This window comes from Asterias amurensis, chromosome 8 (genome assembly GCF_032118995.1).
Source record: "Asterias amurensis chromosome 8, ASM3211899v1".
NCBI classification, from domain to species: Eukaryota; Metazoa; Echinodermata; class Asteroidea; order Forcipulatida; family Asteriidae; genus Asterias; species Asterias amurensis.
The window spans coordinates 17,176,589-17,190,200 of record NC_092655.1 but is presented as its reverse complement, the minus strand read 5'-3'; the positions used below and the strand labels follow the sequence as shown (position 1 = coordinate 17,190,200).

Here is a 13,612-nt window from a genome sequence, read left to right as displayed (position 1 = left end):
TATCTGTTGAAAGTATCGACAGGTGCTTTCTCAAAATCTGTTGATTAATTTTTGCCTTCAGACCTTCGTTAAAGCCATTGGACACTTTTGGTAAACAGTATTGTCCAAAGGCCCACACTTCGTGTATCACAACTTGTATGTAAAAAAACAAACCTGTGAAAATTTAGGCTCAATCGGTCGTCGGAGTCGGGAGAAAATAACGGGAAAACCCACCCTTGTTTCCGCAGGTTTTGCCGTGTCACGACATGTGTTTAAAATAAATCCGTAATTCTCGATATCGAGTATTGATACTTGTTTTAATTTTTTTCTCAAAAAGTAAAGCATTTCATGGAATAATATTTCAAGAGAAGTCTTTCACCATTACCTTCTGTAAACCCTGTAATTTATGTGTAAATCTATGAACTTTTAAAAACAATTCTTTTTCGAAAGTGTCCAATGGCTGTAAGGTGTTGCTGCATATAATTAATGAGCTCTGCCAATTATCACCTAAGACAACCTTGTGGCACTTTTGAATAATTTTATGTAAGCCAAGTGATGGCGATGGAATTGTAATACATTATAATGTCTTGGCCGAGTGATCTAGTGTACTTGAGTTCAGGTGGAGAAGGTGTGTGGGTTCGGGTCCTGGTCATGACACTTGTGGCCTTCAGGCAAGGTGCACTGCATAACTATAATTGCTTCTCTTCATCCAGGAGTACACATGGATACCTGCGAGGGTAGATGTTGATATTGCGTTTGAAAAAAACATTTGGCTGCCACTGTGGCAGGGCTGTATACTCCCAAAGAATTTGAGGAATAGAACAGGGATGGAATATTGGCTCAAGGGGGAAAATGTTAAGCACATTACTAGGTTATTGTAAAATGGGTAGTGTGACAACTTTTATAATGTAATGGCCCATGTTTGTCAGAAAATTAAAAACACTAAGAGATAACACCTGTATCGTTGACCAGTTTTGAACCTGCTGAAATGGTGCTCACAGCATGTAGCACGCCTACCCATTTGTTAATATTTTAAAGAAAGTCATACCTAGAGTGCAACGATATGTTATTGTAAAATGGGCTATATAACAAATTTTATTATAATTTTTTTTAAATCAATGTAATGACCCATGTTTGTCAGAAAACTAAACACACAAGCTAACACCATGTTGTTTATCAGTTTTAAACCTGCTGAAAGGGTGCTTGCAGCATGTAGTATGCCTACTCATTGGTTTATATTTTAAAGAAAGTTATACCTTGAACAAAATAATTTTCCTTCTTTGTACTCGATGTGGGACAACCATAATGTCTTTATTGAAGTCCTATGTACTTGTTGGTTTAATATTATTTTGTCTTTCACTTGATTTTGAAATTGATAAAATTTAATATCTTTCAAAAATAGGCTTTGTTCACTTTACATTTTTAATATATTATTGTTATGATAAAAATATACAGTACATAATTTAAATTTATTTTGAATAACACTGTTCCTGTTCAATATATACAATCAATTCTGAAAACAGACCTTGATGGTAAACTAAATTCGGCCCGCAAAATAATAAGTGTTTTTACAAACAAAAGCAGAAAAGGTTTGCCGAGCAGTCATGTGCCAGATCTCTTGGAGTTTTTCAAACTTGGTAAACATTTTTTGTGTTAATGCTATACTCTCTCTTTGAGTTTAATCAGTAAGCTTAGAGCCTTCAGATGATTGTTTATCTGACCCCTCATTTCAAGTCTGTGTTGCGGTTGAACTCGGTTCTTTTAACAGGTGGTGACTCTTGTGCTGTGCTTGAAATCTCACTCAATAACTGTGGAAGTGGGACTGTGTATTTAAAGACGGAGTTTCGCTGCTTTTCGCTCGGCGAGTCGTCGTTGATCGTGATGTCGGGTAAACTCGGTACATTGGGCATGTTTTTTAACTCTTTGTCGACGCGTGGTGAGGGACTCTCAATGGGCGACTTAACAAATTCACCACTTAGTGTTCGAACGACAACACATTTATGTGTTCTTACGTACTCTCCATCTCTTAAGGTAAGGTCGGCACTTGTTGACCTGATGATGCCACAGTTTTCTGTTGTGATGTCATTGGTTTTTGTGTTCATGTTTGATGTTTCGCCTGCTGTTGCGATGTCACTACACTGAGGTGCTCTGATATCTTTAACGCCATTAGTGGAGTTTCTTGGGCTGCTTGAGCCTGACGTCTTTTGAATATCAGTGCTATCTCGTTGCGAAAAGTCATGGTTCGCATTTCCGTTTCCCATCCGGCGTTTTCTTGGAGACGAAGCTGAGGATGATGCGGGCTCAGAACCTAACTCAGAAGGGATCTCTTCTTCAGGGACTCGACATACGATGAGAGAGTCTTTTGAGACGTCTTGTAAGTCGTTGTTGGATGGCGATAGCAGACTGTCCTCGCTTATGACCGTATCTGTTGATCTGTAGAATTTGGATAGTAAAAAATAATAGACATTGCTTATATAGCACATAATATCACCGTAAGGTCCCTATGCGCTTTCAAGACAGAAAGAAATATGGTGAAAAAAGGAGGAAAGAGTGAAGTTAACTGTGATAACAAAATTTCAACCCGAGTTTTGAAGTGATCAGTAGTTTCAGACCTTTGACATTGTGTGGTAAACCGTTCCAAGGTGACAGGTTATTTCCGTTAACTCATCTCTCACAAAAACAGCATTGAAATAGTAAGGAAAATATTAAACTGATATCTAAAAAAAAAAATGCCAAACTTACATTTGTATAAGGAAAATATTTAACTGGATATCTAAAAATAATTTGCCAAACTTACATTTTCTTGATGGATTCTACTCTTGGCTGAGTAGAATTGTGATAGTGACAGGTTATTTCCGTTTACTCATCTCTCACCAAAAGTTCATTGTAAGGACAGTATTAAATTTGCCAAACTTACATTTTCTTGACTGAGTGAATGCCATCTTGAAGTGTGGCACTAAACTGTTCATCCTTCCCTAGCAGCCAAAACGTAGTCATCATTCCTTTGCCCTAAAAATAAATGAACAGAAAACCAATAACATTTTGCTCTAATTTGACATGCAATACAAAGCTCAATATACTCCAGGGTCTGTGGCGGAAAAACAAACTTCTTGGCACATTATATAGACAGCCATTATGGCAAAAAAAAAATCGACTTTAATACAACCGTTGTGATATTTGTGTCACTATCCCATTTACTAGAAATACATGTATCTTTTTATACAATTGGAATCTGATGGGTTTTTTTTTTTTTTTTTTTGGGGGGGGGGGGGGGCGGGGGTTATATCTACTTCTGTACAAAATAAAAAATAGTATGTTTAAGTAATTGAACATGGTGGGCAGGGGGGGGGGGTACCTACCTTGATCTTCATCTGACCTCTGACCTCCAGCAGGTACCCACCGATGTTGGTGAGCAGTGTTGCTGTACTCCAGCTGACATGAATGCGTTGTGGCATTCCATGCGATTCCATACGTGATGCGGTGTTGACCGTGTCACCAAACAGACAGAACCTCGGCATCATTAGTCCGACAACGCCTGCAGCCACCGAGCCTGGCAACATGAAAAATGATTAATGGGAAATTAGATCTACGCTCTTTCTATATTTACTTCTTCCTATCTTGATTTGGATCTTCATACAGAAGTTTTTATGGATGCTGATTGATAAATTGCTCTGTCTGCTCTGAATACATTTGAGATGAAACGAAAGCCATCAAGAATTATCTGCTAAGGTGGAAACATCAAGCCATTCATCATTTTTTTGCATTTATACCAAAGTTCCTTTTTGTTTGGTAAGCAGTTTGCAACAGTTCTATTTTCTGAAATTATAAAGATGTGAATATAGATTATTCATTTCGGTTTTACCCATGTACACCGATGTGTGTTAGCACTTAATACTCAGTACTTTCCCGAGTTCTGTGGAGAAAAAAAATCAAAGGCATACTACTCAGGTGGGATTCGAACCCACGACCCTTCCATTAAAGATTGTTACTATTATTGTTCCCCCACGATAATGTGTAGATTTTAATATTATATTGAAATGAAATTTCATGATATGGGGGCTAAGAGAAGTTTCCTTCCATTACCTGAGTTGATTCCAATTCTGATCTGTACTTTTCTTTCTGGTAGATGACGAACTTTGAAACTCTTGACCCCTTCTCTGACAGCGAGAGCCATACTGGCAATCTCCGAGGCGTGTTTGTTACCGTTACGGCGGGGTAAACCACTAGCGACCATGTACGCATCGCCTATGGTCTCCACCTGTACAAATGGTTGTTTTAAGTTTTAGTAAATGTATTCATGCAAAACAAAATGCAGCATTTTATGGGTCTGTGAATTCTTTATGGACACCTTTGAGGAACTGCTTTTAACATGTATAGGCATTTGACTGAAAGCACACTTTGATGACCAAGAGTTGGGTCAAAATGTTCACATATTTGTTGTTTTATGCATAATATGTTGGGATACACCAAGTGAGAATACTAGTCTTTGACAATTACCAAAAGGGTACCTTTAAAAAAGATATGTGTAATAAATGCTTCAGCCGGATGCTTTTATTATGTGATGATGACATTATTTTGAAAATAACCCTTTCACCAATGTGTAACAATAGAGTATAAAAGTGTCTGACACACTTCCATACCTTCCAACACTGAAACCTCAGAAATAGGAATACCAGTTGTACAAGTCCACAGATAGTGGTGCAAGAGAGCTTGCGAGTAAAGCTTATAACATATGCATGCACATTTTAAAACAACGACAAAATCCCTTTATCCCATAAGAAAATCTTTACTTTTGCAAGCAAATGGCACCCTCTGAGCCAGAACTTTTTAAAGATGTTAACTGCTGTCTCTTGTCAGAAATAGGAATGTTCTGATTTTATGCAGCCTGCAATCTCAAAAATCTGGACAATTCCAATTAAATCTGAACAGTAGGAGTTTCTCGGTTGCAGCCCCCGCCTGTTGAACGGCTTGCCTCTCACCCTTAGATCACAACCTGACATTTCTTCATTCAAATCCATCGCGAAACTTACCTCTTCAGTCAAGCCTGCCATTATTTTTTTCCATGGTCATATTTTATAGCGCAGTGAATAGATGTTTCTAGATACCAGTGCTTTATGAGATTTATTATTATTTTGTTATTATTAACAGTTGGCAGGTATATGCATTTCAAACCAAAATAGATAAGACAACCTTGCCACCTCTTTTTTACTCGTGTTTACAGAAAAAAAAAATCGCATTCGAGTAATTTAGTTACCATTCTATTTCATAATGAATGAAAAGGCAGTGGCAGGATAGAACCCAAAATAAAAAATGATGATTCACCTTATAGACATCAAATGTTTCCAAGATGGCATCAAAGCAAGTATAAAGATCATTGAGGAAGTCCACTACTTCCATAGGGGTGCTCATGGCTGATAGTTCAGTAAATCCAACGATATCACTGAAGTACAGTGTCACTTGCTCGTAATATTCCCCAGGAAATAAATGCCCTTTCTTAAGCTCATCCGCTACGGGTCTGGAGAGAGGAAATCGGCAAGAAAAGAATATTAAATGAAGGAAGACTTTCATGAAAAGGAATGAGAATTGCTCTCGAGCTTATCTGAGGTGTTTTCATTATAGACTGGATGATTATTTTGAAAGGACCCAAAAGGAGTTGATGAAATGTTCTTGTTGTTGAATCATTTGTTTGTGGAGTTTAACTGCAAGGCGTGTGTAAGGACTGCATGCATGATGAGCTATTGATGTTTTTATGGTAAAAGAAGCAAATCGTAGCAACTTTCCCAAATTAAGTTCAGTCATTAACCTAGTTTATTAAGAAATGATTAGGTTTTAAGGAAACCACTTTAATATCAATTATATATGCAAACAAGAGAAGATTATTAATAGTCACAGGATTGGTTTAACATTGTGCAATATTGTAATGAATGAACAGCCGTCATATTGGTTTTTGTCCGCCATGTTGGATTTTGTCCGCCATCTTGGATTTCTCACCATTGAAACTTAATTGGATTTTAAGTATAGAACATTCTTTTCTATTGAAAGTATAGAGGGGTGTCATTCTACGTGTTTGCCTAGATGCCCCCTTCACCTTTGGCTGCAGTATTCTCCCATTTTGACCTATGACCTATCATAGATGGTGAATTAAACGAATTGTCATGACTTACTGTGGTAACATCCTGTACAGTAAGGCATCGGTTTTCTTTTTCTCCTCGAGAAGTTGAGCCGTCCTGCTGGCTACCACATGCTCCAAATTCTCAGTATATTTTTCCATTTTTTCAACCATACTGTCCATCAGGTTCGATTCTTTTCTAGTAAAATAAGAAGAATACAGAAATGTTATAATATTAACGTTAAATACAATGTGCAAATACCCACAGCTGGTTTGAAAGACAGCCAAGGAAATTATTTCCCCCTAAAAGATAAATTTTCGGCTAAAAATGATGTTCGAAATCCTCCGCTCACGACTTCTGCCGACCGTGAAACCTTACTTGGTAAAGAACAATGCGAGAGCTGTGTTAATAGCCTATTATAAATGTTTTTTTAGAAGCGACCCCCTTTGAAGTAATGTATTTTTAGAGAAGGGTGTAATTTGTACTCCTTAAAATTGTATTTGAGAAAGACTTAATGAAGCCTTTTCTTAGGCATAATGGAAGTCACACAATTCAATGCAAATAGGTTGTTTTTCTGTCTTTTTTTTTTCTTGCAACTTCGATAACCAATGGAGCCAAAACTTTTACAGGTTTGTTATTGGGAAACACACAGAGAGGCTACTGGTCTTTGACAATGATAAAAAATTAAATGACTTTTAAAGACATTGGACACTATTGGTAATTGTCAAAGACCCGTCTTCTCACTTGGTGTATCTCAACATAATATGCACAAAATAACAAACCTGTGAAAATTTGAGCTCGATTGGTCGTCGGAGTTGCGAGATAACTATGAAAGAAAAAAACGCTCTTGTCACACGAAGTTGTGTGCTTTCAGATGCTTGATTTCGAGACCTCAAATTCTAAACTTAAGGTCTCGAAATCAAATTCGTGGAAAATTACTTCTCTCTCGAAAACTACATCACTCTTCAGAGGGAGCCGTTTCTCACAGTGTTTTATACTATCTACAGCTCCCCATTACTCGTTACCAAGTATGGTTTCATGATGATAATTATTTTGAGTAATTACCAATAGTGTCCACTGCCTTTAATTACAGAGCCCGAAAATCACACAATGTGTTCCTTTCATCTTTAAGACATTGACCAATGACCAATAGGCCAAAATGCACACTCACGATGCATCATTATTATTATTATTTTTTATTTTGAAATGAAAATAAGTTAAATGAAAACCTACCCCCTTTTTATCCATGGCCCTGAGACGATGTCTGATGACATTTAAGTCCGGCCGGTCTTCGGGATGTTCCTCCCAGATGACAAATTGAGCCAATATTTTCACAGGTTTGTTATGTAATGCTATTTTATGATTTTATCAGGTGTAATTTTTAACAAATTGTTAACCTTGTAATGCCACATATTCAGCTTTTTGCCGTCAGCTTCATGGTTTTTCAATCAAAATGAATGAAAATGAAAGAATAAAAACCTACCCCTTTTTATCCATGGCCCTCAGACGGTGCCTGATGACATTAAAGTCCGGCCGGTCTTCGGGATGTTCCTCCCAGCAGTGTGTCCTGAGCTCAGTGAGACGGGACACTGTGCCGTCTGACTGGGGCAGTTGGGTCGATAACCATTCGTCTGTGCTGGCCGTCATCTGCGGCCGGAATGGGGGCTCTTCGCGCTTCATAACGCGGCGAATGATAACTGTTGGGCATCAAAATATGAGCGAAATCTTTTCATATTCAGATTTAAATATTTGGGACAGTATTATTAACCTTTTCTGAGTAATTCTACTTAATGGTGTTATTTATTGCTTGCAAGTTGTGTTTGTTGTTAAATATTTAATGTTATAACGTTACAGACAATTTACAGACCATAATATTTGAATTAACTATTCAAACCGAACTTTTATCATGGGAGCAACAAAGTAAAAAAATTAAATAAAAAAGCCATTGAGAAGGGGAGGGCCCCCCTACCCACTACCACCATAATGTCCCAACAAGAAGACGGTACTGATAAAAAAATAACATAGAAATAAATAAAGTAAAACCCCAAAAATTCAGTCTCACAATTTTAAGGAACAAAACAAAATGCTTTTTTTGGTAACTGAATCATAATTGTATAGGATATTAATTAAAAATCTTGCAAAAATGAAGAGAAATTCCGCCGCATTATTTTACATTACGTTGCATTCAAATAAGTCGTTTTGAACAGTCGTAATGTTTTGCCCTGTTTCGGCCCTAAAGAGTTTTGCCCTTTAATATCGGCAAATTGATTGAGAACACCTTTAAACTTGTATCACACCCACCTTTAGAAGACAATTCAGCTTCCTGATATGGAGTCGATCGACTTAAAATCTCCTCAATCAAGATACCAAAAGAATATACATCCCCCTTTTGTGATCCCTTGGGTGGAAGTTCGTGGCGAAGCAACTCAGGGGATGTCCAGAGCAGCTCTGAAATCATGTTAAAATAAAAACATAATTTTTGTGATTATTTTGTCAAACTGAGATGAGATGCATCATTGGACTTTGAAAGAGAAAACATGTTCCAATAGCTTTCAATAAACGAACAATACAACTCTGAAACCATGTTAAAATAGCAGCATAATTTCACTGATTAATTTATCAAACTTTGTAAGATGCATCATTGGTATATTAGTAAGATAATGCATAATTTCCATTTTAAACTCTCAATACAACTCTGAAATTGTGTGAAAATGTCAGTAAACCGATGATTTTATGAAATGACTATTTGGGATGCATCATTGGATTTCGAAAAAAAAATGAATTACTCTGAAATCATGTTATCAAATTATCAAAGATTGTGTCAAAGAAAAAGCGCATTGAATTAACTTCCACAATATAGAATTAAAAATAGAAGAATATTTTGAAGTGACCGGAATTAGGCCCTATGTTCTTTTTTCGTGTCGTATTGGATTCATTACAAAATAAATTTCCGAAAGTGATACATTAAAAAAGAAAATCCAATAAATGAGATAAAGGATTTGTTTATCATGAAAAATAATTCAAAACTTTTCTGCGATTTTAATCAGCAAATGAGGTATGACAGAAGATGCACTCGACGCTTAGACTTGACTCGTATCCCAACCTGTGCAATAGAAGGCCATTCCTTGCCTCATCGTCAGAAAACTATGTTCCGCGTTACATAATGTTAGGGACCTCGCAAGAAAAGGGACTTGAGTAAAGTCTATTCGACGCTCAGCCAACTGGGCCTAATTTCATATAGAGCTACTGCTCCTAGCGGAAAAGAGCAGATACCAGTCACACATTGTACATGCGACATGGTAGTTTTGCTGGTAACCGTATTCTAGTAAGCATAATGTTGATGTGCTTAGCTACACTTTTTTGTGCTCAACCATCTCTATGACATTGGGCCCAGGTCTTGTTGGAATTTATCTGGCTTAGGAATCTCCAACACAAAATAAACAAGCTGAAAAGATAATATCTGTAATCTGTGTGATTAATGTTCACCCCAAGCCTTCTTCCAATAACTATTTATAAAATGAACTCTGGTCTAAAGGGACTCGCGTGTGAATGTTGTTGGGGATATTTGGCGTCCTTGTGCTGATTAAAAGTTATAATGTAAAACATCAACAAGATTAAGATGATGATTATCGTTAATTTACATCTTTCTTAAGATATAGTTGCTACCCAGCACTACAAAACAAGTTGTTTGCAAGGCCATTTTTAACAAAGCTATAAATTAAAAGCTATACTAAAACCCAAGCTATGCTGGTTGTGAATATCATGGAGTACAGAAACCAGAACTACAATTTTTTTTTTGCCAAATTGTACTTTTAAAATGCATGCTTATGGTAAACACCATGCAGTATAGGGCCTACACACTTTAAAGTTTAACACAGCGGGTAGTGTTTGCGACTTTTTTCCTGCGCCAAATAAACTCACTTCTAACGATCAGTTTGATCAGAAGTTAAGTTTACATTTGAGTTAGAGTAACAATTTCATACTAAACTATTTTCTATATTTAAAGATGTCTCACAAATCCTTTTGTTGAGAGAAGCGTTGTGTACTAAGGCCTACCTCCTCATTTTCTAATAGTGTTATCAGCATTACAACTTAGATCAGCCTGTTTAAAGATGCTATCTCAGATTTTTGGCCCCAACATTAAAAAATAGATGTTTTTGAGTGAATGGTATTTCAAAGAGTATCACCCGCTCTAACAAAAACAAAGTTTAACTTTTACTTTTAATGGTCAGGAACCATGACAAAAAATTAAAACGTTTCTTATAAAACACATAAGAATTGGTCACGTGATATATTGTCGGGATCCCGACAAAAACAAACTTTTAGCACTTGATTTCACTGCTACTAATAACTGGCGGACTTTTTTTGAGCAATGGCTCAAATGAAGAGTTTGTAACTTTATCGACCCCAATCAAAATACCTATCGAATTTTAAATCAATATTTTTGGGTCAAATCGGCCAAAAATCTGACATAGCATCTTTAACATAAAATAAACATGAATGTTTAGTTCTGTTAGCTTTTTATCGGGGATTTTCGTAGTTACAAAAGTGTAGCTGTCACGGCACGATAATACTATTTGTAGACGGAGTTAAAATCCGGGAGCTTTGTCTATGACGGAGATTAAGGAAGATTTTGGCTGTACATCAGAATGAAATATAAAGGTCACTTCGAATTTGGTATCAGTTTTGAGTGTACGCACATTTCCTTCAAAAAGTAAGGTTGAAAGTGTATCAAAAAAGATTAATGGTTTGAAACTGTGCAAGGTGGAAACTAATACGATATATTGCTTTAAGTTTTTAATTTATTTTATTTTCCGGACAATACGATAATTATAAAAACAAGCAGAGGCCGTCCTGGGAAAGGCAAAAGTATAAAAAAAAAAGAAAAAAAAAGCTGTCATCAAAAAAGATGTGCCCTCCCAAACCTTGCTCGTAAAAAAAGGTAAAATTGCGATAAAGCTAAAAATGGATCTTTTTTTAGCCCCGATGTAAATTGAACATCTGTTATTAGAAATACTAAAACTAACTTCCGAATCTAGCTTCTGGGTCAACAATCTTCTCCCCCGTTCCTTTAGACATATGGAAGGAGACGACTCCGAAACCTGCAATCTTGAGGACCCATCGGCTGTCTAAGTAGCAAAGATTTGAGCAGAGTAGACCATGCGACTTGATCACAGTGTTGTGAAGAAACTGCATTCCCTGTGGTGTGTGAACATACAATGTTTTTAGTTTTTAGAATAAAGCTCAACTTTTGAACATAGATTTTGCAATAATGCTAAAACGAAACTGTACGGTTTATTATCTTATACAATACAACAATACAATACAATGGTATGTACTGTTTTTAGGAAAATAGCCGGTTTTTCAAAATTGCATTTAGGACTGTTTAAAATTAAGACTTTGTTTTATATCTTTTAAACAAAGTCTTAATTTTAAACAGTCTTAAATGCAAAGTTGAAAAACCGGCTATTTTCCTAAAAACAATACAAAGATAATAAACTGTACAGTTTCGCGCCTTTATATAAACAGAGTTTGATTGGGTACATATTGAATACTTTTTAAAATCAACTAATGCACACATAACCAAAGAAGAAACTCGACTGAAAAGACAAGTTTTTTTTAAATCAAAATCAGCTCTCACAAAAGTTACCATTTAAACTTGTTTAGTACTGATAAGTTGTATTTTTTGAGCCGACAAAATTGTCAGATGGTAGGTACGCTCTGAGCTTTAATGGCAACACGGACTTGAAAAAAACTTACCCTTGCTAGATCTTTAATGAAGGACACTTTGAAGCTGAGGTCTAGTTTAATGTCATCATTGGCCAGTATGTTCTTCAGATTTCCCTTTGGGCAGTACTCGGAAATGTAGTAGAAATCGTTGCCACCTCGCGTGGGGAAACATACCCCAACAAATCGAGTCAGATTCTCGTTGACCAACCATCTCATCTGCATGGAAAGAAGAAAAAATCCGGTTTCAAATTTAACTTTAATTGTTTTCTCACTTTTTATTTGTTTATTCAAATACACACTTATTTCCATACTTTGATAAGCAGAGGCTTGTAAAAAAAATAAAAACAGCCAGACAGACAAGGACACGCAGACAGACATGCAGACAAAAGGACGGAAGAACACAAGACATGACACAACAAGTTCGTAATATTAGCAACAAGATGGCAGAACAGTTTAAGTAGTTTGAAATGACTGCTGTTTAATGTAAGAATAGTAGAAAGGAAATGTAGTAAAGAAGTAAAGGACAAAGTAAGCTTTTGGAATTTGAGCTTCAGTTGTTTTAATGCTATGTAAAAATGTAAAATGATTGTGTGCAAAACTATAAAAAAAATCATTTCAAAAGTTTGTAGCGTTTTGGAGAAATCCGGAGCGGTTATGTACAAGCAGGAAGAATAATCCGTAACATGTCTTAGTGTTACCATCATCGCTTGTACTTATTTATTAAATAGATTTCCTCAATAAAACAATTACCTCTTTAAGTTCTTTCTTCGTAGTCTTGTTCAAGCTCAAAGTGTTACCCATAACTGCTTTCCTCAAAAGAACAGTCTCTGATTTGTACTTGGCCAATTGATAGTCGGATTCCTTAATTTCACTAAGTGCTTTTCCCGCGTTTTCTTGGTGGAACGAGCGGCCCGTCAATGTCTGTTGGCTAAGGAGTCGGCCTGAGACATTGGGCAGACGGCACATTGAAGGGGTACCTTGGACCTGTCATGAAGAAAATCGGAATATAACTAGACAAAAGCTGTTCCCTGTTGTTTTCCTTCAATTAAGTGCTTCAAAGTTTTAAGATTTGATTTTAGGACTGTTGACTCTTGACCTTTGACAGGCTTAACATCTAAACCTGGTCTTCTGATACAGAATCTTAAGGAAATTCTAAACAAGAAATAAAGGCCAACATGGGGTCGTGGTAACCCTTGTATAACCTTTAATGCTCAAAGGATTTATAAGCGAGTCTCTAACAACAACAAAGTTTGAAAATCGGTTGTGTATAGTTCTTGCGATATGGTCCTCCTTCCGGTTGACCCGGAAGTAAAGGTCAACATGGGGAAATAGAAGGAGGATCTTGCAGATGCTGAGCTTTATTGAGAAAATGAGACAGTTGTTATAAGGCCCCTATGAGGTCCACAGCTCTATGCTATTGGTGACTCTTTTGGTCACACTGTGCTAATTTAAACACAGGAGATCAGTTTACAAATTAACAAGGACAGGGTGCAGATTCTTCGTAGTTATTTACAGATACTTATATGGATGTCACATGGGATTGTTAGTGAAGACGGTGCGGTGCCGTCTTACCTTTGTCTTTCTCTCTCTCAAAAAAAGAAAAGAAAACAAAAGTGGATGCTCGCCACAATATGTATATTCAATGATAGTCTATAGTTGCGTTTGTGATTATTATGTTTGTGGTCCAGTTATGGTAATGTTGAAAAGTAAGGGGAATTATACCATTGGACGAAAGCTATTTAACGTTAATTCATATTAACTTGAATTTCAAGAAAGCGTAAAACTACCCCCTC

General features: G+C 36.5%; 1 protein-coding gene across 1 annotated transcript in view; it reads right to left on the bottom strand.

The window, feature by feature from the left end:
* Positions 1–22: 22 nt before the first annotated feature.
* The window catches only part of LOC139940578 (atrial natriuretic peptide receptor 1-like), a 33,377-nt gene continuing 19,787 nt past the window's right edge, over positions 23–13,612 (bottom strand). Inside the window, exons 9-19 of the mRNA XM_071936899.1 lie at positions 12,570–12,803; positions 11,850–12,035; positions 11,117–11,288; positions 8,391–8,537; positions 7,573–7,786; positions 6,144–6,287; positions 5,302–5,494; positions 4,063–4,237; positions 3,339–3,529; positions 2,897–2,988; positions 23–2,412 (exon numbers count right to left, since the gene is read on the bottom strand). Of these exons, the coding sequence (XP_071793000.1) occupies positions 1,704–2,412; positions 2,897–2,988; positions 3,339–3,529; positions 4,063–4,237; positions 5,302–5,494; positions 6,144–6,287; positions 7,573–7,786; positions 8,391–8,537; positions 11,117–11,288; positions 11,850–12,035; positions 12,570–12,803 (2,457 nt within the window). The 3' untranslated portion in view covers positions 23–1,703. The remainder of the gene's footprint in view (positions 2,413–2,896; positions 2,989–3,338; positions 3,530–4,062; positions 4,238–5,301; positions 5,495–6,143; positions 6,288–7,572; positions 7,787–8,390; positions 8,538–11,116; positions 11,289–11,849; positions 12,036–12,569; positions 12,804–13,612) is intronic.